This window comes from Anastrepha ludens, chromosome 2 (genome assembly GCF_028408465.1).
Source record: "Anastrepha ludens isolate Willacy chromosome 2, idAnaLude1.1, whole genome shotgun sequence".
Taxonomy (NCBI): Eukaryota; Metazoa; Arthropoda; class Insecta; order Diptera; family Tephritidae; genus Anastrepha; species Anastrepha ludens.
The window spans coordinates 102386490-102414255 of NC_071498.1; the positions used below are offsets into that span (position 1 = coordinate 102386490).

A 27766-nucleotide genomic window follows, 5' to 3' on the forward strand; every position below is an offset into this window, starting at 1 on the left:
ACTTCTCAAATATCTGATGGACAGTAAAACCTTGATCGACAGTTGAGTGGGAGTTTCTGAAACCACATTGGTAATCGCCTAAGATGGCTTTAGCATAAATATTCAGTATCTCAAACAGAGTATTAGTAAATACTTTATAGCTAGTATTAAGTAAAGATATTCCTCTGTAATTTTGGCATTCACTTTTATGAATATTCGTTTATGTAGTTCTTGTCCACCATATTTAAGAAGCTATGAGGGTATTCCATATTCGCCACAGCTTTTATGTCTTTTAAGTTTTCTTATGGCCAATGTAGTACTGGTATTCTTAAAAAATAGACTCTTCAACATAGATTTCAGCTGTATGTACTACTTGTTGCTCGTTCGTTGAAATATTATTTCCATCTATCTATAACTTGTTGTTTTTCGCTGATTGTGGAGCCATCTTTTGTTTTGCATATATTTATTCGAGGATGAAATATTTTAATTTGCTTTTTGATGTTCGGATACATGGCTTTGGCATGTTTCTAAAATCACTTTCAACTTGTTCAATTTGCCACTTCATGTTCTTGTATATTTTTTTCTGTTTTCGTATTATTTTTAGCTTCTTTTCTTTTATTTTCATAGTCTACTCTATTTGCACGCGTGTTTCTTTCCTATATTTTATTCTAGCTTCCTTTTTCATATAATTCGTTCATTACTGATCTCTGCTCTCCAAATCCGGTTTTTATGATTGCATCTTTCAGTTCATTCCATTGATCTTTCACGTCCATTGATCTGAGTCGTTATTTGTGCTATTTTCGTTAAATAAAATATTATCTATGGTATTTTTGTACTTCGCTTTCATATCTTCGTTATTTATAAGTTCATCTGTATTCCACTTTAATTTCTTATAGCCTTTATCATCATTTACACTTGAAATTCGGATCCGACCTAGCTATCAAGAAAAAGTGATCTGTGTCGCAGCAAGCGCCCCTGAATGATCTCACATCTATGGCCGACGTAGCATTTAACCGATCTTATTAGCCATATTGCAGCCAACCACTTTCCACGTTTGAAGATGAATTCGTTTGTGCTTGAAGGCTGTACTACTCAAAACTAACCCGTGAGCACTTGTAAAGTTACATATTCGTATACCATTCTCATTTGTGTGGTTGTGTTAGAGTTTTCCTTTCCTACTTTTGCATTTTAATCGCCAACAATAATTAAGATGTCGTATTTGCAAATTATGTTAGTTGCATCATAGTCGTAAGAATTAATCTTTTATAGCATCAGTGATATCGTTTTTAGGTGCATAGATACTTATAATGGTTCCATTTTGAAATCTACCTTGCAATCTTAAATAAGATATACGATCGTGCTTTTTCTGGTTTTACTGTCTACATAGAATCCTGTTTCGCGTAAGCCTTGAGTTTTTGGACCACTACAAAATATTGAGTAAGCTTTCTTTCTCACTCCGCCATCACCTTGCTATCTTATTTCTTATACTACTCAAATATTTGTTTGATACCTCATTAGTTTATCTGCAATTTCAGCAATTTTTCTAGGATGCAGCAAAGTCAATATGTTCCATGTTCCAAGTCTCAAGTCATTGTCCTCCAAACGTTGTCCGATCGGTATCGATGTCGATTTCTTTTCCGAGGATGTTGCTGACGAGTCAATACAAGTATTTTTATATTGACATTGAGTTGTCAGCCTGAAGGACAGCCCTATTCGGGAGTTCTCATCTTACATCTTTCGTTCCTAGAGCTTCCACCAAGGTTTCTTCTTTCTTACATGAAGACAGCTACTTGATTTTCGCACAAGGTTAACAGTATCACCACGTGAAGGCGATGTAAAGGAATTGGAAAAGAAAGGTACAAGGCTTCATTTCTTTAGATCTGACATTTCGTTGCACATTCTTTCCCTTTGAGACACCAACTGAGCTGCCCACATTTCTATTTAATGAACCTTCCTTACGATTTGGAGCTACTTGAGGCAGAGCGACTTAATAGCAGATGCCTCAGCGCAGTTTTCGAAGGTGCTCAACGGTATTTTTTTAAAGCGCATATTGCAAATTCGGGATTGATTTCATGTTATGAATTCCCGATTATGTTCAAATACACAACTGTTTTACTAAACTTTCAAAACCACAGGTTACTAAAGCTTTTTTTAGAAACCAGATATGGGCTCCGGACCTTTTACCATCATCATAAATTCCTAGAGTTCCAGTGTGGAACATAGGGCCACAGGACCTTTCAACCACAGATTTAAGTATTTTAGAGATATTTAAATTCTGCTATTTATGATATTTATTTACTTATAGTGCAAATTACATACATTTATCGATTTCATATGGTTTAAAGAACTATGGGAATACCAGCAGCCCTGCCTCATTTACTACTTATATATTCATTAATACCAATATCTCAGCAACCATCCAGCTTTTACCCAATCAGTTAAAATTAGTTTGAATGTTCGCCTTAAAGTCCGCCTTTGAGTGCAGCACTGCCACCCTGAGCGAACTTTTTCATCCACAACATAATCGGATCACGATTTTTGTTCAACCAGTTAAAATTATATTGAATATTTGCTTTGGCGACAGTCTCCAAATCGTTTGGCAGCTTATCGCTGCCCTTTACCTTATCCAGTAACACCAAATACTAAAAAGATATATCCCAAAATGGGTAATATTTATAAGGATAAGGTAGTGTAAGTAGAAGTGTGCTGATTTTAATACTTACATTAGTTTCTTGTTCCTTGCTATATATGTTGGTGGACATGCCAACCATTGTTTGATAAAGTGGATTCATTCCGCTGCTATCGGGATTTAAATTACTGTATGCCTCCCAATTTTCGTTGAGAAATTCAATACACACTAAGAGTCCAACACTGCTGCTCGAATACACTGCACCGAGTAAGGTGATGCGCTCTTGTGATCGCCATTCGACAGACATATTGATTGAGCTACTCACAAATTTTTGTAGTTGAGACTCGGTTTGCGAACAACCCAATGTAGAGATGAGTGAGTCACGAAACGCTTGATCACGGGATTGCAATATTTGGTTATAGACAAAATCGAATTCTGTATCACCGGACTGACGTAGGCCGTAACAGTATACATTCCATCGTAAGCTTGGTTCGATGGTGATACCATTGTTCACTATTTCCTTTAATTTGTTACTCGTCTCCGTCAGACAGCTCTCAATTCCTGACAAGCAAGCGAGTTCAATGACGATGTTACGCACTTGCACAGTAAGACGCTGTGCTCCAGATACATCATTCATACCCAACTTCTCAAAATGTCCTGTCACCAATGAGGCTACGTAGAGTAAGAAATTTTTATATTCCTTATCACTATTCAGATACACTTTCAATGTAAGAATTACAGAGTAGCTCGTAGCCCAAGGTGCGTACTGATCCTCGTTCGGCAGATATTGCAATACATTAAATAGCATGCTGTAGTCGATGCGATCTGTAGAAGTGTACTGGTAGAGGTCGTTAATTAGTTGAGCACGATTGCGTGAATGGAATTTGTATGGTCGTGATTTCAGCTCATCAATGATAAGATTCCAGTTTTGTTCATCGTAATTGATGCGATAGAAACCGGTCGATTGTTTATTGAGAATCAACCAATCATCAGCTGCTAGACTATTATCGCTGATTTCGATTTCTTTCGTTCTGAGCATAAAATGCGATGCGGTGGTGTTACGGTAGTCTGGATTTGATTTGTGGGCATAATTCAAGGGGATGTACCAAGTTTTGTCAGATGTTAGATTTTTGTTTGGGAAGAAAGCATCTTGGGTTATGGTGAATGTGTTATTGTTGTAATTACGTGTAACGGTGAGTAGAGGGTAACCGGATTGTTGAGACCAACTTGAGAACATATCCCCCATAGTCGCAGGAAGTGACACGTTTTGTGCATCAGCAGCATTACTAAGAGCGTCGAAAAGTTGCCACTCGTCAGCAGCAGTATACTGACTGTTGGAAAATTCAAAATAGTGATAGAAAAAAATTAATTTTATATTAAAACAAATAAAGGATTGTTGAATACCGTACAGCATCAAACCGAAAAAATCCACGCTATGCCAAAGGCTTTTGAAAAAGGGGGCAAGGAATAATATCTGTCAAACATCGCTTTTGATGTTTTTTGTAGTGAAATTGGAGGATATTTACATCTGAGATATTTTATGTGAAAAACGGTAAGGAAAATGTTCGTAATATAAAGATACATTTTGTCCCTCACAGGAAAATGGAAGAAGTCAAATAAAAGAGTACCTTTAATACGAAACTAAAATACGGGTGTCAGCCAAAAATTTTCGCCCATCTCTTTGTATAGATGCACCAAGAATAAATTTATAATAATAGTTTTGAATTAAACGGTCATACTTAAGAGCGAGTGGTGCTGCAACATTTCTCAAAAAGTCCTACATAAGCACATAAATTGGCTTTAGTTGACCCCGAACTTGTTTAATACTTTAGGACAAGACTAACTGATGGACGGATAGACTTGGTAAATCGATCGGTAAATGTAAATGCTTTAGTACAGTTGGATTGTTACAAAAAACGGTTACTCCACCAGATCAGCTAATTGAGATTACTATTTCCTTACAATTAGTGGAGTAAGCTGTTGAGGAAGCGGATTAATAGTCGAATTCTCTAAAGTGCAACGCTAATGCGCTCACTTTCATATAATTCCTTATATACTTACTGTTTAGGCCACACACTAAATTTTAAAATAAAGTTTTAGCCACCCTAGTGTTAATAGCGCCTACCGTGTTAAACGCTTTTCGGCGAGGTTACTTTCGTTATAAAATGTAAATCTAGTATCACTCCAAATCGACTAGAGGACAAGGACGTTTCAACTATCAGAAGGTGAGAATACTTTATAATATAATATATAGTATTTCATTATCATATATTATATAACAACAAACTATGCAACGATCATTCTCAATGAGAGCTGCTGCCTATATAATGGGTTGCGATAAATGTCCAAACACACTTACTTTGTAGTCAAATAAAGATTTAGTCCTTGGCGGAACACCTCGTCGGTCAGCACACACTGCCACATATACAGTACCGAGGCTGCTTTCGAATACGAAATAGAATCGTATCGTGCAGAGATCTCGGATGGAGTTTGCACGTAATGCGTCATTGGATTTGCTTGGCCTGAGCCATCTGCAGCGAGTGCAGCTTGAAAGTCGTCGATAAGGAACATCTGATAGACGTCCCATTCAGGATATGTCTAATAAACAAAGAAACGTTAATATAAAATTGACTCGTTTAATTTCGATCATTTACTGCATCTATCGTCTTCCAAGCGAATAAGTTAGCAAAACCTTCTTTCAGCCAAAGATACGTCCACCATTTGAGAGTTACTAAGTTGCCAAACCATTGATGGCAGTATTCGTGGGCAATGACATTGGCGTCATATATTTGTGAACCTGATGTCGATGTCTTCTTGTTGTACATCATGTACTGCTCTCGATACGTAACTAAGCCCCAGTTTTCCATGGCACCAGCTGCGAAATCTGGTACACCTACTTGATAGAGTTTCGGCAGTACGAAATCGATATTGTAGTATTCAGCAAGGCTTTGCAGAAACAACATTCCGGAAATCAATGCCCATTGCTGATTCTGCTTTGTACCTGGACGGGTGTAGACTCTTTGTGGAATCGAGTTCAACACTCCTTCAGTATATTCGAAATCGGACACAACAAACGCTACTAAATAAGTTGACATACTAGGAGTCTTTTGGAAGACAGAATATCCAGGTCTAGTTGGGGAAAAATTAATACATACCTACGATATTTATTTATCAAAGTTACCTGCTCATCTGTTCGTCCAGAGGCATATTTGATATGGCACTGTATGAGGGATCATGGTTAATAGTGATTGTGAATGTCGCACGCTTGGCTGGCTCATCGTAGCATGGGAATGCATGTCGAGCATCGGTCGGCTCAAATTTTGTCGTTGCTAAATAACTGGAAGTATAAAGCACACGCGGTTTCCATGAAAATTGCTATTGATAACGGTGCAGATTTCACTTACTGTGTGTTGTCGTTTTCATCTGTATAGGTGGACAAGTAAAATCCCAAATTATCGACACGCAATTCTCCAGCATAGGTGATGGTCAAAACCCAAAAGGTGCCTTTGCTAAAGATGAGTGAATCATTTGTTGGTGTTAGACTAAGAAATTCACGTGCCTCCTCATACGAGGTGCTTAGCTGTTCTACCACACGATCCGTGCAGTTTGCGTTTGTAATGGTTGCTTTGATTTCTGACAGTTGACGTTCATGCAAAACTATGGTATTTGTGTTGTCGATAACTTCTAATAGAATTTTTACAGTGCCTGTGAATCTCTTCGTGCCATTGTGCACATTCGTTGTCACTTCGATGTCATAGTGCAGTGGTTTGGTGGTGTTTGGCAGCCGATAATTCAAATCGGCCTCTGACTCACTCAAAGCAACAGTTTTTGTAGGTATGAAATGTGCGGCAAGATACTTATCATATCGAGGCGATATACCAGAGCCGTGTGTTGCCGCTTGGCAGGACACAATAATGGCCAACATGGCCAAAAGTATAGCACTTCCGCCCATTTTGTTGCGGTATATTTCGCGATCTAGGCGGCCGCAACGCAATTAGCGAAGTATTCTGAGCCCTTATGTGGAGGAGCTCTTTTAAGGATGTTAATTTGAATCTGAAACTTGTTATCTTAAACTAATAAGTAATTTATTGGTGTTGATATTTAATGGCCATTGGGTTTGATTTGAAATGCTTCAGATGCCTATTATTTGAAATACGCCGATATTTCGCTGATATTCATTTGAATCTAATTACAATGTGAATGTGTATACTTCTGCAGTATATGCATGTACATATGTAGGTTTCTTAACAAATAGAGATAGACTGGAAATTTTATTTATGGACGTTTCAATTAGGATTATTTGAATGTCAAATGAAAGACGAACATCGCCATTGGCTGATTTTACCGTTTTCAAAACTTTTCGTGGACTTTTCGTGGACGTACCAATATGTATCAATTTTCCTTCAGTTCCTTCAGTTTCTCTTGCTATTCGGAAAGTGTTGATACACAACCCATATGTATATTATGTCACTGTTTTAAAAGTGTGTTAGGATTTTGCAGTGGCGAAAATGCAACGATCGTTGGAGCAACGTTACTCGGTCGAATTTTGCGTAAAGCTAACCGAAACCATTGGGCTACTCAATAAGGCTTACGGGGACCAATCTCTGTCCAGTGCCCAGGTAAAACGGTGGCACAAGTCGTTCAAGGCAGGCCGGGAGGACGTCGAAGACGAACAGCGATCTGGAAGGCCTTCGGTGACGCAAACATACCAAGATGTGAACCGGGTTCGTGAATTTTTGAACATTGACCGTCGTGCTAGTCTACGTGAGATCAGTGAAGAGTTAAATTTAACTTATTACAATGTGCGGGAAATCCTGACCAGAAAACTTGAAATGCTCCAACGATCGCAGCATTTTCGCCACTGCAAAATCCTAACACAGCTTTCACGCGCGGAGCGATGTTGACTGCACCGCTGTTGCCAGCGAACTGGGACCGGTTTCTAGTGGAAGGGGAAGGTCCAACGATCTTTTTCCCCCACCACCCGATTCGGTTGATCGCTTGGCAGACGCTCCGCAAAAGCTTTACATATTTTGGTTACCATACCCATGGTGCACGAACGTTGTCTGTGCGATCAAAAAATACTTTGCAGTATATTCGTTAGCGGTAGTATAAATGTCTCAGAGTGACAGTGATATTCTACAGATATTAGAAGTAGTTCAATAGCGGTAGTAGTTTCATAGATCTGTAGTTTCATACACTCTATCCTTCGATCAACAAAGCTTGCTAGCATTAAATCACCTTGATTTTAGTTAATTGTCTGCAATATATCGTTTGCCAAAAAGAAAGAGCGTACCAGGAGAATTTTCGTAATTACATCTCTATGTCCCCGATTTCATTAATTTGTTGTAGGAGAGGTTTACCGAAAGAGGGATATCTTGTTCTGGCTAAGTCTAAGCATTCGCATAAATAGTTTAAACGACTTTCTTTCACCCACTCCACCTGACAGCGTCTGCAGATGGGATTGAAAGAATAATAGAGTCTGGCTGCATAATCCCCTTCTTTCCAGTGACCTATAAGGGTTGCAGTAATACGTGAAATAGGTACTTGAGCGAGAGCATCCTAACATGTAATACGTTCTCTGGATGTTGTACGACCGACATGTTTTTCTTGCTGTAGTAGATGTAGTTAATTGCTTCCACCTTCTTTCGGCTAAAGCATAGTAGTGTGACGCAATGGATGTTTTTATTGTATTGAATGGAGTAACAACTGCCACCAACTCTGCTACGTCTAGTGCCAAACCTTTTCTTGCTAGCTCGTCTGTTTTCTCATTACCCTCTATATTCCTGTGTCCGGGAATTCATATCAGAGTAATGTGAAGCCAATAACCAAGGAATTCTAGTTCGTCTCGACACTGTGAAACTAATTTGGATGAAATGGAATTGGAATCTAAGAAATGTGTATAGCTATTTTTCAGATAAATCAACTAAGTTTCTAAGTACTAATGTAGGCGTTGATTAGTCTTAAGGGCATTTTGGCGATAGTAAATCTTAACATTTCAACTACTAAGTTTTTTTTGGAGAAAATTTAAATAGTTCGATTGGTGATTTATTGTTATTATACTAGGAAACACAATATGCAATATTACTACCCACATTGAAAGGGGTAACACTGCAACTGTCTTCTGAGGTTAAATATTTAGGAGTAATCCTAGATAGTAAGCTTACCTGGAAGAAGCACATCGATAAGAAGGTCTGCCGAACATTAAAAGTATTCTGGCAGTGTAAGAGAACCTTTGGCAAGACATGGGGTCTAAGGCCGGCGATAGTACGCTGGCTGTGCATCACCATAATTAGACCCATTATTACATACGCCTCTGTAGTAGGGTGGAAAGCCACAATGGTTAATTCCAGAGTAAAACCCCTAAACAGGCTACAGAGAAGTGTGTGCTTGGGTATCATAAGTGTCATGAGTACGACATCTGGTGATGCCCTTAATGCCATTCTGAAATTGCAACCTCTAGATCTTCAAATTCGAAAGGAAGCAATGAAAACCGCGTACAGGCTCAAGTTAAACGGAGTCTGGGGAAATGAAGTAAGCACTGGCCACTGTCATATATACCATCAGTTGTCGGAGCGGTGCACACTTTTCTCGATGCCGGTGGACAATCGGGTGCCTGTCGTTAGCTTCGGTAGGAAGTATGATGTTTTGATCTCAGATAGAGATCAATGGTTAAGTCCAAAGAATCTATCAACGGAATATCAGCACACTTTCTACACCGACGGATCCAAAACCAGTGATGGAAGCGGATCTGGATAGTACTTAGACGAAAACACTAAGTACTCCTATGCCACAGGGCAGATGACCACAGTATTCCTTACGGAAGTCTATGCTATCTTGAATGTGGCGTACTGGCTAATTGAGAAAAAGTGGCGGGGTAACAGTATTGGAATTTATAGTGACTGTCAAGCTGCACTGAAAGCCCTTGCTAACCCTCGCTACTCTTCGAAGTTAGTCGGTGAATGTAAGACAAAACTGAGCAGTGTTGCAAAATACAACAAAGTTAGTCTTATTTGGGTGCCTGGACATTTTGGTATTACAGGGAACGAGGTAGCTGATAAATTGGCAATTGAAGGCTCTGTAAATATGCCACTAGGCCCAGAACCCTTTCTAGGTGTCAATTCGGCACCGATTCGTCTATGGATTGACGACTTCATGAGGTCTACCCACAGAGGTCGTTGGTATGAGTTAAACTCGTGCAGAGTAGCCAAATGCTTTGTGAAAGAACCAAACAGGAAAACAGAGACCTTTCTCCTAAAACTTAGCAGAAAGGACCTGAGAGTACTGGTGGGTGTAATCATAGGGCACAACGTCTGTGGTCAGCATATGGCTACCATGGGGGTCGTAGACAGCCCGATATGCCTTTGCTGTCTTGAAAATGACGACACTGCAGAACATTTTCTCTATAACTGTCCTGCATTTTCCAGAATCAGACTTGGGCTATTGGGTTGCGATATAATGAGTATGGATAAAGTTCATAAAGTTCAGATTTATGGAAGAGTGACCTCAAACTAATTTATCCGTCTCACCATCCACTTTTTATCTTTCCTATCTTAAAAGTAGTAGAGAATCGATCGGAGTGGAGAACCGTAGTTGTGGAAGCAATGGTCTGCACAAGACTGTAATGCTAATGATGATGATGATGATGATCTTAATTCTTTAATTCTACTGACTGAGTGCTTGGGCTTGTCCAACCCCCCACAAATCTAATCTAATGTAATCGGTTCTAATTGAGATAAAATTCGCACAAAAAAATTCGTCTAAACAAAACCTAATTTTTATAAAATTTGCCTATCTCGCACCATTAGAAAAAATCGTGGGCGGTTTTTCATCACTTTTACAGCATAGTAGAAAAACTCAAAAGTTCGTTGCAGTAATAAAAGAGATCTTTGCTTGCTTATAAATGAATACACCTTGATGGGAGTCATACGGTATAAAAAGTGATTTTTAATATCTAATTTGTAAATACGCGATCGGTCATCAAACGTTCAGAGTTTTTTCCTTTCAAATCTTCGTAAATATTGCGGTAACGTTCCATTAACTTTTGATGGTTATGATCAAATAGAGTGTCGCGTTCTTCTGCAGGTCAAAATTAATTAAAATTTTGAAGTTATTTTGTAATTGGAGAAGCACCACAGCAGAAACGTAATCGTCACTTTCAAAAAACCCGCGTAAAGAAGAAACACCGCACAAGACAAAAACACAAAACCGTGCGTGTGAACTAAATGGGAAAGGATTTATGGTGATCCTTTTTGCATGCAAAGAGTTTAAGTTTTTAGTTACGTTAAGTTAATTATTCTTCTTCTTATTATGAACACTTTATTTGGTGTTGTTGTACTTTTTATTTTTCAATAGAAATCATTTTTAAGTTTTGAAATAAAACACTTCATCCTTTTAATCCCTTCTTAAAAGTTTTGTTTTTCACTTCACCTCTTATTAATTTCACACTGTGCTCTCTTACACACCATACTGAGTATTGCCAATTCTAAGAGCTTATATATTGTTTTACGAATGAGTTTTTGAGGTGTTTTAGTTTTTTTTTTGTTGAGCTGCTTGTGCAGAATAATGTAATGTACGTGTTAAAACTAATATTTTAAACTTGAATTTGTATCGTAATTTGTGGTAAATGCCTTTTCTCACACATACATATATACAAACCTTATTGAATTGGTTGTTGTAATTTTTTTGCCTTAACGAAATTTATTTTGGAACATCTACATATGTATTTGTGATAGTACTTCGAAAAGCTAAGCTTGAAATTCGCAAACTGAAATTTTATGGGCAATTCTATTAATTTTGTTGTTCAGAAACGTGAATAAAGTAAATCTTGTTCAGAAAAATGTACTAATAAATCACTTCCATTTCTTTATTAGATGCATTACCGATGACTCATGAATTATTTTCGTTTACTATTTTATTTGTTTGCTCATCTCTGTACTTCTGATTGTAGTTTTCCTACGTAAAACTAATTTTGTAATGCTGCTTGCATATAAATTGAGTTTTTATAACTTCCAACAGGAGAAAGAAATGTACTTCATTTTATTGCTAATGTTGGAACTCATATTTATAGTTGCCAATGGATGTGGTTAAATATGCGAATATAATGTTTTACAATTTAAAGTCATTACATAGTTATTTTGCTGGTTGGCATTATAAGTAAATCGACTGACTCCCCTTTCCTTCTTGAGTGAATTTTCTTGTATTCCTTACACGTTTACTGCGGCGAAAACTCATATAATAAAAGTTGTTTGGTCATTTCCAATTTTTTTGTAAAGAAGTGTGGTGAACATTTTTGCACCTTCTTTCGAAGATGAAATTAAGATCTTCAGTTTCTGGGCCCGACCCTATTTTAACATCATTCATATTACCAGAACGAGATCATTGGAACGGAGATATTAGCCCTACAAACAGTAAAATTATGTGAGGTGTTTTGTGCGTTTTGCCGATTGAAGCAAAAATTGTAAGCAGATCCAAAAGTGAATTAATCTTATTATATCTAAACGATATCAATATAGCATTCATTCCCGCATATCTTACCCTCCGGATACAGCATAATTTGTGTTCATTAGCAAACTAGCCAAGGCGTTTACAAGGTGACGGCAGATGACATTAGAGCAACAAAATTTTTAAATTTTAGGATATCATGGGAAAGCGAATAGAGATATGGAATGAATTTAAAATAGATTAAATTAAATTATCGCGCGTTCACAACACAATGTGCTTGTTGTAAACTTTAAATAACCACACTTTTGGTCTTCTTTACGGATATTGTACTCAATATACATACACGCCTGCTTGGAGCTCACAAGCAATCAACGTGAAAATAAATAAGAATGAGTAAGGATCGAAACAAAACATTGAAATCAAAATATACTAGGTTGTTCAATAAGTTTTGCGGTTGCATAAGAAGGGGCATTGCTACTAGTTTAATTTTTTTTCATATGAACGTATGTGAAGTTTCATTTCATTCTCTGATTACAGGCCGTTTAGTAGTGACGTGTCACAGTATTTTCTACAATGGAAAAAATCAAGTATCTTATAGTGATTGAGTTTTTATTTTTGGAAGGTTTATGAGCGAATGTTGAAAATGTATAAGGACTTTTCACCATCAATTAGTGGAGTATAAATATGGGTTGTTGAATTTGAACGCGATCGTACAAGCCTTGAAGACGATCCACGTGAAGGCGTCCAAAAACAGCAACAACACGATAAATGGTAGAAAATATCCTGTATTAGTGGGAGGCCTAGGCTTCTCAATGGGCAGTGTGAGCAATACTTTGACTGACGTATTGGGTTTCAGAAAGCTGTGTGCCCAATGGGTGCCGTATTTCCTGCCAACGGAACAAAAACACATTCGAATGCGACTTTCTCAGCAACATTTACAGCGTTTTCGAAAAGTGGGTCGATTTTTCACTATGTATGAGACTTGGGTATATTACTATGATCTTAAATCAAAACAAGAGCCTAAGGAGTGGTGAGGATCTGGTTCTTCAGCTCCGAAAGAAATTTTGTTGGTAGATTACTTGCAAACTGATAAAACAATAAATTCTGAATATTATTATAACCTTTTAGACCAGCCAAACGAAAAAAAATTCGTAAAACAGACCCAGTTTGCTAAAGAAAAAAATTAAAATACTTTCGGACAGTCAATGAGTCCCCAAAGCTTTAAATAACTTTACATTAATTCAAACGTCCTTATAGAGTGTAACAATGCACTCAACAGACTGGCGACTCTTAATCAGATCTTCCTGGTTTGAGTGCAAATGCTCCCCCAAAGGAGCTGGTTCGTTTATTCGCGATACTGAATAATTAAAATTAAGCTCTTAGAGGCGCACAATAGATCAATCTGGTCGCAGTGCATAAAGGCTTAGCCTAACCCGTACAACCATTACCATTACCATTATAATGAGATCATGTAAATAGTAAAAAATATTCCATTTTAATACAAATTGTTCTAAAGGCACAAAACAGTTGTTATATCAAGCATATATTTTATTACCTCAATATTGTAGCGGCCGCCGTAGCCGAATGGGTTGGTGCGTGATTACCATTCGGAATTCACAGAGAGGTCGTTGGTTCGAATCTCGGTGAAAGCAAAATTAATAAAAACATTTTTCTAATAGCGGTCGCCCCTCGGCAGGCAATGGCAAACCTCCGAGTGTATTTCTGCCATGAAAAAGCTCCTCATAAAAATATCTGCCGTTCGGAGTCGGCTTGAAACTGTAGGTCCCTCCATTTGTGGAACAACATCAAGACGCACACCACAAATAGGAGGAGGAGCTCGGCCAAACACCTAACAGAAGTGTACGCGCCAATTATTTATTTTATTTTTTTAATATTGTAGTTGTTCACTTTAATTATCACTGAACCTAACAAATTAGCACTGCTTCTTGAGATCTCTGATGTGTGGTTGAGGACTTTTATAGTTAATTGAGAACGTATTGTTGGTATTTTTTTAAATCAGTATTTGCATGAAGTTCTAGAGTTTTTACATATTTATCAATAAATTTAAAGACGCGTCTAAGAGTTTTTCTGATTTTAGTCATAATAAGAATATCATCAGCGTTGGCACATATCTGAAAATCATTATTAAATAATGTTCCATTCGGGCTTATTTCTTGAACGGTTGTGTGAAGCATTTAATAATTACAAGCCTTTTGGATGACCTCAACGGACGCTAAACGTGTTCCTCTCATGGCCAAACCAAATTTTCCGAATAGGTAGAAGTCACAGGGAGCAATATCAAGTGAACGCGGTGAGTGATTGATGGTTAAAACGCAATTTCTAGTCAAAAAATCGGTCTCAGGAGTGGATCCATGAGATGTTGCTTTATCATGCAATAAGCGCCAGCTTCCTCCTTCCTGGTATTCAGGGCGAATTCGACGAATGCGATGCAACAAACGCTTGAAAACGCCAAGGTAAAAAATTGCATTGACGGCTTGGCCCGTTGGTAAGAACTCCTTCTGGACGATTCCCTTGGAATAGTGAAAACAAATAAGCATCGAATTGATTTTTGTCTTCTCCAAACGCAATTTTTTGGTTGGGGGCTCGTCTGGGGCCTTCCATTCGGCACTTTGACGCTTAGTTTCAGGTTCATGTTGGAAACACCACGTTACATCACATTTTTGTAAAGGAAGTTATCGTCTTTCCTCGCCTCTTTAATGAGGTCTTTCGAATGTTGAATTCTAAGCAATTTGTGATCCTCAGTTAGCTTGTGCGAAATGAAACGCGCATAGACCTTTCGTCAGCCCAAACAAGCAGTTAAAATGCAATAAATTGATGTTTTGGAGATATTCAACTCCGATTCCATGAATTTCAACGATGATTTTGCTTCATTTTTGATAAATTTACTAACAATTTCGATGGAGTTTTCGGTGGTTACTGATTTTGGGCGGTCCGTATGTTCAATTTCATGTATGTCCTCACAACCATCTCTGAAACGTGTAACCACTCTTTGTTCGAAATTCATTTCTGTAACGATGACGCAAACATACTGACACTTTAGACGCAATATCTTTCTTTCCACTGAACCGAATGTCACCAAGCTTTCACTGGAAGTCAGCTAACGATGTAACTTCCAAAGTTTGTGACGCCAATCCTTTTTATTTTGGAACATTGAATGAAAACTGTTTGCGGCCAATGGCGGAGCAGTATCCTAATTTGTGGCTTCCACAAGATGGAGCAACTGCACATACTGTTCGGCAGTAGTCTTTAGTTATTAGTAGGTCTTATTTGGCCCACCCTGTATTTTATTTGTTTTCTATCTTTTCTGTCTTTTCTGTCAAATGCCCATTTAAAGTCAACAAAGAGGCAAAATAAATCAATGTTATATTCGTAAACTTCTCAAATATCTGATGGACAGTAAAACCTTGATCGACAGTTGAGTGGGAGTTTCTGAAACCACATTGGTAATCGCCTAAGATGGCTTTAGCATAAATATTCAGTATCTCAAACAGAGTATTAGTAAATACTTTATAGCTAGTATTAAGTAAAGATATTCCTCTGTAATTTTGGCATTCACTTTTATGAATATTCGTTTATGTAGTTCTTGTCCACCATATTTAAGAAGCTATGAGGGTATTCCATATTCGCCACAGCTTTTATGTCTTTTAAGTTTTCTTATGGCCAATGTAGTACTGGTATTCTTAAAAAATAGACTCTTCAACATAGATTTCAGCTGTATGTACTACTTGTTGCTCGTTCGTTGAAATATTATTTCCATCTATCTATAACTTGTTGTTTTCCGCTGATTGTGGAGCCATCTTTTGTTTTGCATATATTTATTCGAGGATGAAATATTTTAATTTGCTTTTTGATGTTCGGATACATGGCTTTGACATGTTTCTAAAATCACTTTCAACTTGTTCAATTTGCCACTTCATGTTCTTGTATATTTTTTTCTGTTTTCGTATTATTTTTAGCTTCTTTTCTTTTATTTTCATAGTCTACTCTATTTGCACGCGTGTTTCTTTCCTATATTTTATTCTAGCTTCCTTTTTCATATAATTCGTTCATTACTGATCTCTGCTCTCCAAATCCGGTTTTTATGATTGCATCTTTCAGTTCATTCCATTGATCTTTCACGTCCATTGATCTGAGTCGTTATTTGTGCTATTTTCGTTAAATAAAATATTATCTATGGTATTTTTGTACTTCGCTTTCATATCTTCGTTATTTATAAGTTCATCTGTATTCCACTTTAATTTCTTATAGCCTTTATCACCATTTACACTTGAAATTCGGATCCGACCTAGCTATCAAGAAAAAGTGATCTGTGTCGCAGCAAGCGCCCCTGAATGATCTCACATCTATGGCCGACGTAGCATTTAACCGATCTTATTAGCCATATTGCAGCAAACCACTTTCCACGTTTGAAGATGAATTCGTTTGTGCTTGAAGGCTGTACTACTCACAACTAACCCGTGAGCACTTGTAAAGTTACATATTCGTATACCATTCTCATTTGTGTGGTTGTGTTAAAGTTTTCCTTTCCTACTTTTGCATTTTAATCGCCAACAATCATTAAGATGTCGTATTTGCAAATTATGTTAGTTGCATCATAGTCGTAAGAATTAATCTTTTATAGCATCAGTGCTATCGTTTTTAGGTGCATAGATACTTATAATGGTTCCATTTTGAAATCTACCTTGCAATCTTAAATAAGATATACGATCGTGCTTTTTCTGGTTTTACTGTCTACATAGAATCCTGTTCCGCGTAAGCCTTGAGTTTTTGGACCACTGCAAAATATTGAGTAAGCTTTCTTTCTCACTCCGCCATCACCTTGCTATCTTATTTCTTATACTACTCAAATATTTGTTTGATATCTCATTAGTTTATCTGCAATTTCAGCAATTTTTCTAGGATGCAGCAAAGTCAATATGTTCCATGTTCCAAGTCTCAAGTCATAGTCCTCCAAACGTTGTCCGATCGGTATCGGTATCGATGTCGATTTCTTTTCCGAGGATGTTGCTGACGAGTCAAGACAAGTATTTTTATATTGACATTGAGTTGTCAGCCTGAAGGACAGCCCCATTCGGGAGTTCTTATCTTACATCTTTCGTTCCTAGAGCTTCCACCAAGGTTTCTTCTTTCTTACATGAAGACAGCTACTTGATTTTCGCACAAGGTTAACAGTATCACCACGTGAAGGCGATGTAAAGGAATTGGAAAAGAAAGGTACAAGGCTTCATTTCTTTAGATCTGACATTTCGTTGCACATTCTTTCCCTTTGAGACACCAACTGAGCTGCCCACATTTCTATTTAATGAGCCTTCCTTACGATTTGTAGCTACTTGAGGCAGAGCGACTTAATAGCAGATGCCTCAGCGCAGTTTTCGAAGGTGCTCAACGGTATTTTTTTAAAGCGCATATTGCAAATTCGGGATTGATTTCATGTTATGAATTCCCGATTATGTTCAAATACACAACTGTTTTACTAAACTTTCAAAACCACAGGTTACTAAAGCTTTTTTTAGAAACCAGATATGGGCTCCGGACCTTTCACCATCATCATAAATTCCTAGAGTTCCAGTGTGGAACATAGGGCCACAGGACCTTTCAACCACAGATTTAAGTATTTTAGAGATATTTAAATTCTGCTATTTATGATATTTATTTACTTATAGTGCAAATTACATACATTTATCGATTTCATATGGTTTAAAGAACTATGGGAATACCAGCAGCCCTGCCTCATTTACTACTTATATATTCATTAATACCAATATCTCAGCAACCATCCAGCTTTTACCCAATCAGTTAAAATTAGTTTGAATGTTCGCCTTAAAGTCCGCCTTTGAGTGCAGCACTGCCACCCTGAGCGAACTTTTTCATCCACAACATAATCGGATCACGATATTCGTTCAACCAGTCAAAATTAGATTGAATATTTGCTTTGGCGACAGTCTCCAAATCGTTTGACAGCTTATCGCTGCCCTTTACCTTATCCAGTAACGCCAAATACTAAAAAGATATATCACAAAATGGGTAATATTTATAAGGATAAGGTAGTGTAAGTAGAAGTGTGCTGATTTTAATACTTACATTAGTTTCTTGTTCCTTGCTATATATGTTGGTGGACATGCCAACCATTGTTTGATAAAGTGGATTCATTCCGCTGCTATCGGGATTTAAATTACTGTATGCCTCCCAATTTTCGTTGAGAAATTCAATACACACTAAGAGTCCAACACTGCTGCTCGAATACACTGCACCGAGTAAGGTGATGCGCTCTTGGGATCGCCATTCGACGGACACATTGATTGAGCTACTCACAAATTTTTGTAGTTGAGACTCGGTTTGCGAACAACCCAATGTAGAGGTGAGTGAGTCACGAAACGCTTGATCACGGGATTGCAATATTTGGTTATAGACAAAATCGAATTCTGTATCACCGGACTGACGTAGGCCGTAACAGTATACATTCCATCGTAAGCTTGGTTCGATGGTGATACCATTGTTCACTATTTCCTTTAATTTGTTACTCGTCTCCGTCAGACAGCTCTCAATTCCTGACAAGCAAGCGAGGTCAATGACGATGTTACGTACTTGCACGGTAAGACGCTGTGCTCCAGATACATCATTTATACCCAACTTCTCAAAATGTCCTGTCACCAATGAGGCTACGTAGAGTAAGAAATTTTTATATTCCTTATCACTATTCAGATACACTTTCAATGTAAGAATTACAGAGTAGCTCGTAGCCCAAGGTGCGTACTGATCCTCGTTCGGCAGATATTGCAATAAATTAAATAGCATGCTGTAGTCGATGCGATCTGTAGAAGTGTACTGGTAGAGGTCGTTAATTAGTTGAGCACGATTGCGTGAATGGAATTTGTATGGTCGTGATTTCAGCTCATCAATGATAAGATTCCAGTTTTGTTCATCGTAATTGATGCGATAGAAACCGGTCGATTGTTTATTGAGAATCAACCAATCATCAGCTGCTAGACTATTATCGCTGATTTCGATTTCTTTCGTTTTGAGCATAAAATGCGATGCGGTGGTGTTACGGTAGTCTGGATTTGATTTGTGGGCATAATTCAAGGGGATGTACCAAGTTTTGTCAGATGTTAGATTTTTGTTTGGGAAGAAAGCATCTTGGGTTATGGTGAATGTGTTATTGTTGTAATTACGTGTAACGGTGAGTAGAGGGTAACCGGATTGTTGAGACCAACTTGAGAACATATCCGCCATAGTCGCAGGAAGTGACACGTTTTGTGCATCAGCAGCATTACTAAGAGCGTCGAAAAGTTGCCACTCGTCAGCAGCAGTATACTGACTGTTGGAAAATTCAAAATAGTGATAGAAAAAAATTAATTTTATATTAAAACAAATAAAGGATTGTTGAATACCGTACAGCATCAAACCGAAAAAATCCATGCTATGCCAAAGGCTTTTGAAAAAGGGGGCAAGGAATAATATCTGTCAAACATCGCTTTTGATGTTTTTTGTAGTAAAATTGGAGGATATTTACATCTGAGATATTTTATGTGAAAAACGGTAAGGAAAATGTTCGTAATATAAAGATACATTTTGTCCCTCACAGGAAAATGGAAGAAGTCAAATAAAAGAGTACCTTTAATACGAAACTAAAATACGGGTGTCAGCCAAAAATTTTCGCCCATCTCTTTGTATAGATGCACCAAGAATAAATTTATAATAATAGTTTTGAATTAAACGGTCATACTTAAGAGCGAGTGGTGCTGCAACATTTCTCAAAAAGTCCTACATAAGCACATAAATTGGCTTTAGTTGACCCCGAACTTGTTTAATACTTTAGGACAAGACTAACTGATGGACGGATAGACTTGGTAAATCGATCGGTAAATGTAAATGCTTTAGTACAGTTGGATTGTTACAAAAAACGGTTACTCCACCAGATCAGCTAATTGAGATTACTATTTCCTTACAATTAGTGGAGTAAGCTGTTGAGGAAGCGGATTAATAGTCGAATTCTCTAAAGTGCAACGCTAATGCGCTCACTTTCATATAATTCCTTATATACTTACTGTTTAGGCCACACACTAAATTTCTATAAAGTTTTAGCCACCCTAGTGTTAATAGCGCCTACCGTGTTAAACGCTATTCGGCGAGGTTACTTTCGTTATAAAATGTAAATCTAGTATCACTCCAAATCGACTAGAGGACAAGGACGTTTCAACTATCAGAAGGTGAGAATACTTTATAATATAATATATAGTATTTCATTATCATATATTATATAACAACAAACTATGCAACGATCATTCTCAATGAGAGCTGCTGCCTATATAATGGGTTGCGATAAATGTCCAAACACACTTACTTTGTAGTCAAATAAAGCTTTAGTCCTTGGCGGAACACCTCGTCGGTCAGCACACACTGCCACATATACAGTACCGAGGCTGCTTTCGAATACGAAATAGAATCGTATCGTGCAGAGATCTCGGATGGAGTTTGCACGTAATGCGTCATTGGATTTGATTGGCCTGAATCATCTGCAGCGAGTGCAACTTGAAAGTCGTCGATAAGGAACATCTGATAGACGTCCCAGTCAGGATATGTCTAATAAACAAGGAAAAAATTAATATAAAATTGACTTTTTTACCATAATTTCGATCGTTTACCGCATCTATCGTCTTCCAAGCGAAGAAGTTAGCAAAACCTTCTTTCAGCCAAAGATACGTCCACCATTTGAGAGTTACTAAGTTGCCAAACCATTGATGGCAGTATTCGTGGGCAATGACATTGGCGTCATATATTTGTGAACCTGATGTCGATGTCTTCTTGTTGTACATCATGTACTGCTCTCGATACGTAGCTAAGCCCCAGTTTTCCATGGCACCAGCTGCGAAATCTGGCACACCAACTTGATAGAGTTTCGGCAGTACGAAATCGATATTGTAGTATTCAGCAAGGCTTTGCAGAAACAACATTCCGGAAATCAATGCCCATTGCTGATTCTGCTTTGTACCTGGACGGGTGTAGACTCTTTGTGGAATCGAGTTCAACACTCCTTCAGTATATTCGAAATCGGACACAACAAACGCTACTAAATAAGTTGACATACTAGGAGTCTTTTGGAAGACAGAATATCCAGGTCTAGTTGGGGAAAAATTAATACATACCTACGATATTTATTTATCAAAGTTACCTGCTCATCTGTTCGTCCAGAGGCATATTTGATATGGCACTGTATGAGGGATCATGGTTAATAGTGATTGTGAATGTAGCACGCTTGGCCGGTTCATCGTAGCAGGGGAATGCATATCGAGCATCGGTCGGCTCAAATTGTGTCGTTGCTAAATAACTGGAAGTATAAGGAAGGAAGTATGAAAATTGCTATTGATAACGGTGCAGATTTCACTTACTGTGTGTTGTCGTTTTCATCTGTATAGGTGGACAAGTAAAATCCCAAATTATCGACACGCAATTCTCCAGCATAGGTGATGGTCAAAACCCAAAAGGTGCCTTTGCTAAAGATGAGTGAATCATTTGTTGGTGTTAGACTAAGAAATTCACGTGCTTCCTCATACGAGGTGCTTAGCTGTTCTACCACACGATCCGTGCAGTTTGCGTTTGTAATGGTTGCTTTGATTTCTGACAGTTGACGTTCATGCAAAACTATGGTATTTGTGTTGTCGATAACTTCTAATAGAATTTTTACAGTGCCTGTGAATCTCTTCGTGCCATTGTGCACATTCGTTGTCAGTTCAACGGCATAGTGCAGTGGTTCGGTGGTGTTTGGCAGCCGATAATTCAAATCGGCCTCTGACTCACTCAAAGCAACAGTTTTTGTAGGTATGAAATGTGCGGCAAGATACTTATCATATCGAGGCGATATACCAGAGCCGTGTGTTGCCGCTTGGCAGGACACAATAATGGCCAACATGGCCAAAAGTATAGCACTTCCGCCCACTTTGTTGCGGTACATTTCGCGATCTAGGCGGCCGCAACGCAATTAGCGAAGTATTCTGAGCCCTTATGTGGAGGAGCTCTTTTAAGGATGTTAATTTGAATCTGAAACTTGTTATCTTAAACTAATAAGTAATTTATTGGTGTTGATATTTAATGGCCATTGGGTTTGATTTGAAATGCTTCAGATGCCTATTATTTGAAATACGCCGATATTTCGCTGATATTCATTTGAATCTAATTACAATGTGAATGTGTATACTTCTGCAGTATATGCATGTACATATGTAGGTTTCTTAACAAATAGAGATAGACTGGAAATTTTATTTATGGACGTTTCAATTAGGATTATTTGAATGTCAAATGAAAGACGAACATCGCCATTGGCTGATTTTACCGTTTTCAAAACTTTTCGTGGACTTTTCGTGGACGTACCAATATGTATCAATTTTCCTTCAGTTCCTTCAGTTTCTCTTGCTATTCGGAAAGTGTTGATACACAACCCATATGTATGTCACTGTTTTAAAAGTGTGTTAGGATTTTGCAGTGGCGAAAATGCAACGATCGTTGGAGCAACGTTACTCGGTCGAATTTTGCGTAAAGCTAACCGAAACCATTGGGCTACTCAATAAGGCTTACGGGGACCAATCTCTGTCCAGTGCCCAGGTAAAACGGTGGCACAAGTCGTTCAAGGCAGGCCGGGAGGACGTCGAAGACGAACAGCGATCTGGAAGGCCTTCGGTGACGCAAACAGACCAAGATGTGAACCGGGTTCGTGAATTTTTGAACATTGACCGTCGTGCTAGTCTACGTGAGATCAGTGAAGAGTTAAATTTAACTTATGACAATGTGCGGGAAATCCTGACCAGAAAACTTGAAATGCTCCAACGATCGCAGCATTTTCGCCACTGCAAAATCCTAACACAGCTTTCACGCGCGGAGCGATGTTGACTGCACCGCTGTTGCCAGCGAACTGGGACCGGTTTCTAGTGGAAGGGGAAGGTCCAACGATCTTTTTCCCCCACCACCCGATTCGGTTGATCGCTTGGCAGACGCTCCGCAAAAGCTTTACATATTTTGGTTACCATACCCATGGTGCACGAACGTTGTCTGTGCGATCAAAAAATACTTTGCAGTATATTCGTTAGCGGTAGTATAAATGTCTCAGAGTGACAGTGATATTCTACAGATATTAGAAGTAGTTCAATAGCGGTAGTAGTTTCATAGATCTGTAGTTTCATACACTCTATCATTCGATCAACAAAGCTTGCTAGCATTAAATCACCTTGATTTTAGTTAATTGTCTGCAATATATCGTTTGCCAAAAAGAAAGAGCGTACCAGGAGAATTTTCGTAATTACATCTCTATGTCCCCGATTTCATTAATTTGTTGTAGGAGAGGTTTACCGAAAGAGGGATATCTTGTTCTGGCTAAGTCTAAGCATTCGCATAAATAGTGGAAACGACTTTCTTTCACCCACTCCACCTGACAGCGTCTGCAGATGGGATTGAAAGAATAATTGAGTCTGGCTGCATAATCCCCTACTTTCCAGTGACCTATAAGGGTTGCAGTAATACGTGAAATAGGTACTTGAGCGAGAGCATCCTAACATGTAATACGTTGTCTGGATGTTGTACGACCGACATGTTTTTCTTGTTGTAGTAGATATAGTTAATTGCTTCCACCTTCTTTCGGCTAAAGCATAGTAGTGTGACGCAATGGATGTTTTTATTGTATTGAATGGATTGTATTGCCACCAACTCTGCTACGCCTAGTGCCAAACCTTTTCTTGCTAACTCGTCTGTTTTCTCATTACCCTCTATATTCCTGTGTCCGGGAATTCATATCAGAGTAATGTGAAGCCAATAACCAAGGAATTCTAGTTCGTCTCGACACTGTGAAACTAATTTGGATGAAATGGAATTGGAATCTAAGATATGTGTATAGCTATTTTTCAGATAAATCAACTAAGTTTCTAAGTACTAATGTAGGCGTTGATTAGTCTTAAGGGCATTTTGGCGATAGTAAATCTTAACATTTCAACTACTAAGTTTTTTTTGGAGAAAATTTAAATAGTTCGATTGGTGATTTATTGTTATTATACTAGGAAACGCAATATGCAATATTACTACCCACATTGAAAGGGGTAACACTGCAACTGTCTTCTGAGGTTAAATATTTAGGAGTAATCCTAGATAGTAAGCTTACCTGGAAGAAGCACATCGATAAGAAGGTCTGCCGAACATTAAAAGTCTTCTGGCAGTGTAAGAGAACCTTTGGCAAGACATGGGGTCTAAGGCCGGCGATAGTACGCTGGCTGTACATCACCATAATTAGACCCATTATTACATACGCCTCTGTAGTAGGGTGGAAAGCCACAATGGTTAATTCCAGAGTAAAACCCCTAAACAGGCTACAGAGAAGTGTGTGCTTGGGTATCATAAGTGTCATGAGTACGACATCTGGTGATGCCCTTAATGCCATTCTGAAATTGCAACCTCTAGATCTTCAAATTCGAAAGGAAGCAATGAAAACCGCGTACAGGCTCAAGTTAAACGGAGTCTGGGGAAATGAAGTAAGCACTGGCCACTGTCATATATACCATCAGTTGTCGGAGCGGTGCACACTTTTCTCGATGCCGGTGGACAATCGGGTGCCTGTCGTTAGCTTCGGTAGGAAGAATGATGTTTTGATCTCAGATAGAGATCAATGGTTAAGTCCAAAGAATCTATCAACGGGATATCAGCACACTTTCTACACCGACGGATCCAAAACCAGTGATGGAAGCGGATCTGGATGGTACTTAGACGAAAACACTAGGAGTATAGGAGTATGCCACAGGGCAGATGACCACAGTATTCCTTACGGAAGTCTATGCTATCTTGAATGTGGCGTACTGGCTAATTGAGAAAAAGTGGCGGGGTAACAGTATTGGAATTTATAGTGACTGTCAAGCTGCACTGAAAGCCCTTGCTAACCCTCGCTGCTCTTCGAAGTTAGTCGGTGAATGTAAGACAAAACTGAGCAGTGTTGCAAAATACAACAAAGTTAGTCTTATTTGGGTGCCTGGACATTTTGGTATTACAGGGAACGAGGTAGCTGATAAATTGGCAATTGAAGGCTCTGTAAATATGCCACTAGGCCCAGAACCCTTTCTAGGTGTCAATTCGGCACCGATTCGTCTATGGGTTGACGACTTCATGAGGTCTACCCACAGAGGTCGTTGGTATGAGTTAAACTCGTGCAGAGTAGCCAAATGCTTTGTGAAAGAACCAAACAGGAAAACAGAGACCTTTCTCCTAAAACTTAGCAGAAAGGACCTGAGAGTACTGGTGGGTGTAATCATAGGGCACAACGTCTGTGGTCAGCATATGGCTACCATGGAGGTCGTAGACAGCCCGATATGCCTTTGCTGTCTTGAAAATGACGACACTGCACAACATTTTCTCTATAACTGTCCTGCATTTTCCAGAATCAGACTTAGGCTATTGGGTTGCGATATAATGAGTATGGATAAAGTTCATAAAGTTCAGATTTGTGGAAGAGTGACCTCAAACTAATTTATCCGTCTCACCATCCACTTTTTATCTTTCCTATCTTAATTCTTTAATTCTACTGACTGAGTGCTTGGGCTTGTCCAACCCCCCACAAATCTAATCTAATGTAATCGGTTCTAATTGAGATAAAATTCGCACAAAAAAATTCGTCTAAACAAAACCTAATTTTTATAAAATTTGCCTATCTCGCACCATTAGAAAAAATCGGGGGCGGTTTTTCATCACTTTTACAGCATAGTAGAAAAACTCAAAAGTTCGTTGCAGTAATAAAAGAGATCTTTGCTTGCTTATAAATGAATACACCTTGATGGGAGTCATACGGTATAAAAAGTGATTTTTAATATCTAATTTGTAAATACGCGATCGGTCATCAAACGTTCAGAGTTTTTTCCTTTCAAATCTTCGTAAATATTGCGGTAACGTTCCATTAACTTTTGATGGTTATGATCAAATAGAGTGTCGCGTTCTTCTGCAGGTCAAAATTAATTAAAATTTTGAAGTTATTTTGTAATTGGAGAAGCACCACAGCAGAAACGTAATCGTCACTTTCAAAAAACCCGCGTAAAGAAGAAACACCGCACAAGACAAAAACACAAAACCGCGCGTGTGAACTAAATAGGAAAGGATTTATGGTGATCCTTTTTGCATGCAAAGAGTTTAAGTTTTTAGTTACGTTAAGTTAATTATTCTTCTTCTTATTATGAACACTTTATTTGGTGTTGTTGTACTTTTTATTTTTCAATAGAAATCATTTTTAAGTTTTGAAATAAAACACTTCATCCTTTTAATCCCTTCTTAAAAGTTTTGTTTTTCACTTCACCTGTTATTGATTTCACACTGTGCTCTCTTGCACACCATACTGAGTATTGACAATTCTAAGGGCTTATATACTGTTTTACGAATGAGTTTTTGAGGTGTTTTAGTTTTTTTTTTGTTGAGCTGCTTGTGCAGAATAATGTAATGTACGTGTTAAAACTAATATTTTAAACTTGAATTTGTATCGTAATTTGTGGTAAATGCCTTTTCTCACACATACATATATACAAACCTTATTGAATTGGTTGTTGTAATTTTTTTGCCTTAACGAAATTTATTTTGGAACATCTACATATGTATTTGTGATAGTACTTCGAAAAGCTAAGCTTGAAATTCGCAAACTGAAATTTTATGGGCAATTCTATTAATTTTGTTGTTCAGAAACGTGAATAAAGTAAATCTTGTTCTATGTACTAATGTACTAATAAATCACTTCCATTTCTTTATTAGATGCATTACCGATGACTCATGAATGATTTTCGTTTACTATTTTATTTGTTTGCTCATCTCTGTACTTCTGATTGTAGTTTTCCTACGTAAAACTAATTTTGTAATGCTGCTTGCATATAAATTGAGTTTTTATAACTTCCAACAGGAGAAAGAAATGTACTTAATTTTATTGCTAATGTTGGAACTCATATTTATAGTTGCCAATGGATGTGGTTAAATATGCGAATATAATGTTTTACAATTTAAAGTCATTACATAGTTATTTTGCTGGTTGGCATTATAAGTAAATCGACTGACTCCCCTTTCCTTCTTGAGTGAATTTTCTTGTATTCCTTACACGTTTACTGCGGCGAAAACTCATATAATAAAAGTTGTTTGGTCATTTCCAATTTTTTTGTAAAGAAGTGTGGTGAACATTTTTGCACCTTCTTTCGAAGATGAAATTAAGATCTTCAGTTTCTGGGCCCGATCCTATTTTAACGTCATTCATATTACCAGAACGAGATCATTGGAACGGAGATATTAGCCCTACAAACAGTAAAATTATGTGAGGTGTTTTGTGCGTTTTGCCGATTGAAGCACAAATTGTAAGTAGATCCAAAAGTGAATTAATCTTATTATATCTAAACGATATCAATATAGCATTCATTCCCGCATATCTTACCCTCCGGATACAGCATAATTTGTGTTCATTAGCAAACTAGCCAAGGGACGGCAGATGACATTAGAGCAACAAAATTTTTAAATTTTAGGATATCATGGGAAAGCGAATAGAGAATTGGAATGAATTTAAAATATATTAAATTAAATTATCGCGCGTTCACAACACAATGTGCTTGTTGTAAACTTTAAATAACCACACTTTTGGTCTTCTTTATGGATATTGTACTCAATATACATACACGCCTGCTTAAAGCTCACAAGCAATGAACGTGAAAA

At 37.9% G+C, this 27766-nt stretch overlaps 2 protein-coding genes across 14 annotated transcripts; both read right to left on the reverse strand.

The window, feature by feature from the left end:
• Positions 1-2252: 2252 nt before the first annotated feature.
• On the reverse strand, positions 2253-8660 carry LOC128854938 (aminopeptidase N-like). The gene is made up of 6 exons (XM_054089446.1): positions 6013-8660; positions 5790-5945; positions 5263-5737; positions 4968-5206; positions 2703-3939; positions 2253-2621 (listed from the first exon to the last, which is right to left on the reverse strand). Exons 1-6 carry the CDS (start codon positions 6558-6560, stop codon positions 2442-2444), a joined length of 2835 nt encoding a protein of 944 aa, XP_053945421.1. The 5' UTR covers positions 6561-8660; the 3' UTR covers positions 2253-2441.
• Positions 8661-17701: 9041 nt separating this feature from the next.
• On the reverse strand, positions 17702-26422 carry LOC128854939 (aminopeptidase N-like). Of its 13 annotated transcripts, none has more exons than XM_054089459.1 (7): positions 26382-26422; positions 21460-22108; positions 21243-21398; positions 20716-21190; positions 20415-20653; positions 18152-19388; positions 17702-18070 (listed from the first exon to the last, which is right to left on the reverse strand). In XM_054089459.1, exons 2-7 carry the CDS (start codon positions 22020-22022, stop codon positions 17891-17893), a joined length of 2850 nt encoding a protein of 949 aa, XP_053945434.1. In that variant the 5' UTR covers positions 22023-22108; positions 26382-26422; the 3' UTR covers positions 17702-17890. The 13 variants fall into 13 exon arrangements, with proteins under 13 accessions (XP_053945434.1, XP_053945428.1, XP_053945433.1 ...); XM_054089453.1 differs by having other exon boundaries at positions 21460-22195; positions 26382-26418; XM_054089458.1 differs by having other exon boundaries at positions 21460-22114; positions 26382-26416.
• Between the last annotated feature and the right edge of the window lie 1344 nt (positions 26423-27766).